At 26.5% G+C, this 2,480-nt stretch overlaps 1 protein-coding gene across 1 annotated transcript; it reads left to right on the forward strand.

Annotated features, from left to right (window-relative positions):
- Nucleotides 1–851: 851 nt before the first annotated feature.
- On the forward strand, nt 852–1,630 carry LOC130820569 (uncharacterized). Its single transcript, XM_057685994.1, has one exon. The coding sequence runs from the start codon at nt 1,044–1,046 to the stop codon at nt 1,251–1,253; it is 210 nt and encodes a 69-aa protein (XP_057541977.1). The 5' UTR covers nt 852–1,043; the 3' UTR covers nt 1,254–1,630.
- The last annotated feature ends 850 nt before the right edge of the window (nt 1,631–2,480 follow it).

Raw genomic sequence — 2,480 nt, forward strand, 5'->3', positions numbered from 1 at the left:
TCATGTTTTTATAAATTTAGTAATATACAATAATTCATTCATTTATATAATGATACACATTTGTTTTTAAAGGGGTTCATGTTTTATTTTTTGCTCAGGGTCCCTACCATGTCGAAGACGACCTTGGCTATTATTATGTAATGTTAGGATTTTTACGCAACTTAATGGAGCACTTGCGTTATTAATATATCTAATTACGTACATCTAAATTACTAAAAGTTGATATTTAAATCTGCATTTTTGAGACAAATCTAATATAATAATACCACACTTGTCTGTATTATATATTTCAAATTAGTGAAAAACTTAGGACATATTTAAACCTATAATAAGTGTAAAAAATATAAGTATTGCATTTATTAAAGATTGAATGTTTATTTTTAAGGTTCCAATGCCTTGGAATACTACACTATTTTATTCACCTTAACAGTCTCATTTGACTTGGCACATTACCAATGCGGTAATTCTATCATTAATATTTCTAATTGTATATAATTAAAAATTGTAAAAATTGAATATTATTGATTTTTGTATTGGAAGGAATTAAACAAGATTACATTTATCAATTAAGAATAAAATATAAGTTAATAGTGATGGATGAATAGTATCAAAAGTCAATTGAGACTATAAAAGTGAATTGAGAGGGAGTATAAAACTATTAGTGACGGGCTCATGGCAAAAAAAAAAAAAAAAAAAAAAAAAAAAGGAAAAAAAATAAGAACCAACGTGAAATAAAAAAAAGGTGGAAAAGATGAGCTAGCAATAGCATGGATTGTCTAATCTTGGAAGCTAGTGAAGTATAAAACAATATACGTTACTTGATCGATCGCAATATGTTGATTCCTTCGTCATCTCTTTCTTTACTTTAATATTCTTTTTCAGTAGACACTTTCCTTCATCTCCAATCCTTTTGTTTCTTCATTAACAATATAATCCGCTAGGCCTTTTTATTTAACACAGTGCTACCATACATACATATGTATGATATATACATTGTTAGTTCTAAGAGAAAAAAGCACAGTTAAACACGATCGAATCGATCAATGGGAGATTGGGGACCGGTGTTTGTGTCGGTGGTGCTATTTATAATACTAACACCGGGGCTGCTGGTTCAGATCCCGGGCCGGAATAGGGTGGTAGAGTTTAGTAGCTTCCATACAAGTGGTCCTTCCATACTTGTTCATGCTTTGATTTATTTTGCTTTTATTTGTATTTTCTTGTTAGCTATTGATATCCATGTCTACCTTGGATAGCAAATTGAGTGTGTCTTGTTAGCTGCTTTAAGTAATGTATTCATCATTAATCTTGATGTTGAATATATTACCACCAAAGTTTAAGCTGACACTTAAATTTTCGAAATTCATGTACTATATAAATCTGTAAAGTTGATTTGGTAATGCATGATGAAACTTATATTATATGTTCACAATTAGTTTTAGATGAATTCCATGCTTTTTAATTTGAGGATATTAAATACGTTTTCATTGATCTTTATTCATATAATTTTTATAATAGTATATAAATGGGTGGAAGGTATTTTGCGGTAGAGGCCCACTAGGCATTAACAATAGATCATGTTGAATTTTTATTCTTTATTCTATTGAATATTGAAGAATTGTAATTTAGCAATTGTGCCATCGTATTCAAAATACTCTTATTTTTTAAAATTCTAATATCAACTAATTTATTATTATGGATGCAGGATATTGATTTTTTACTTGTGTATTCCATTGTAATTTTTTAATGACATCTAAATGGTCGTCTAACGGTTGATCAAAAAAAAAAAAAAAATCCAATGAATTAAATGCACACTCAAGTGCCAACCTATCGAAGAGTACTCTCTAGCTTTTTTTTTTTTTTTTTTTTTTTATTATTATTATTTTTAATCTTCATAACTAAATTTTTAGCAATTTGTTTATGAACTCCCATGATACGATAAATTCATACAAAAAGCTCAAATTTACTTGAGTGATTTAAAGTCCAACATTGTGTCAAATTTTAAATTTATGACTTGCTAACATAAAATATTTAAATTTAGTATTTTTAGCTCGTACCAAATTAAATGCGTAAATCAATTAAGTTGAGCCTTTTATTCAAATTTAAGACTACTTATAACACTTTAAAATTTTTGGACAAGTTTTGAGATTTAATTTACCGTAAAATAGTATTTCTTAATAAATATAAGTTACTTTTTAACTAAAAACACTTCTATTTTAAGTGGTTAAAAAAAACTAAATAATAAAATATATTAGTTCATTTAGTTAAGGGACTAACTAAATTACTATTATTAGAAAATAAATAATTAATTAAGTAAAATTGTTTATAAATAATAAGTGTAGTATTTATTACATAAATTGAAAGATCATGTAACTAATGATAGTAAGTAGGCATAATAATTAAAATTATAGTACTTAAGTTAACTATAAACTACAAACTTTACACTTCATATTCCCCTTAATCCTCCTAAATAAGTATAATAC

The sequence above is a fragment of the Amaranthus tricolor genome, chromosome 8, assembly GCF_026212465.1.
Source record: "Amaranthus tricolor cultivar Red isolate AtriRed21 chromosome 8, ASM2621246v1, whole genome shotgun sequence".
Taxonomy (NCBI): Eukaryota; Viridiplantae; Streptophyta; class Magnoliopsida; order Caryophyllales; family Amaranthaceae; genus Amaranthus; species Amaranthus tricolor.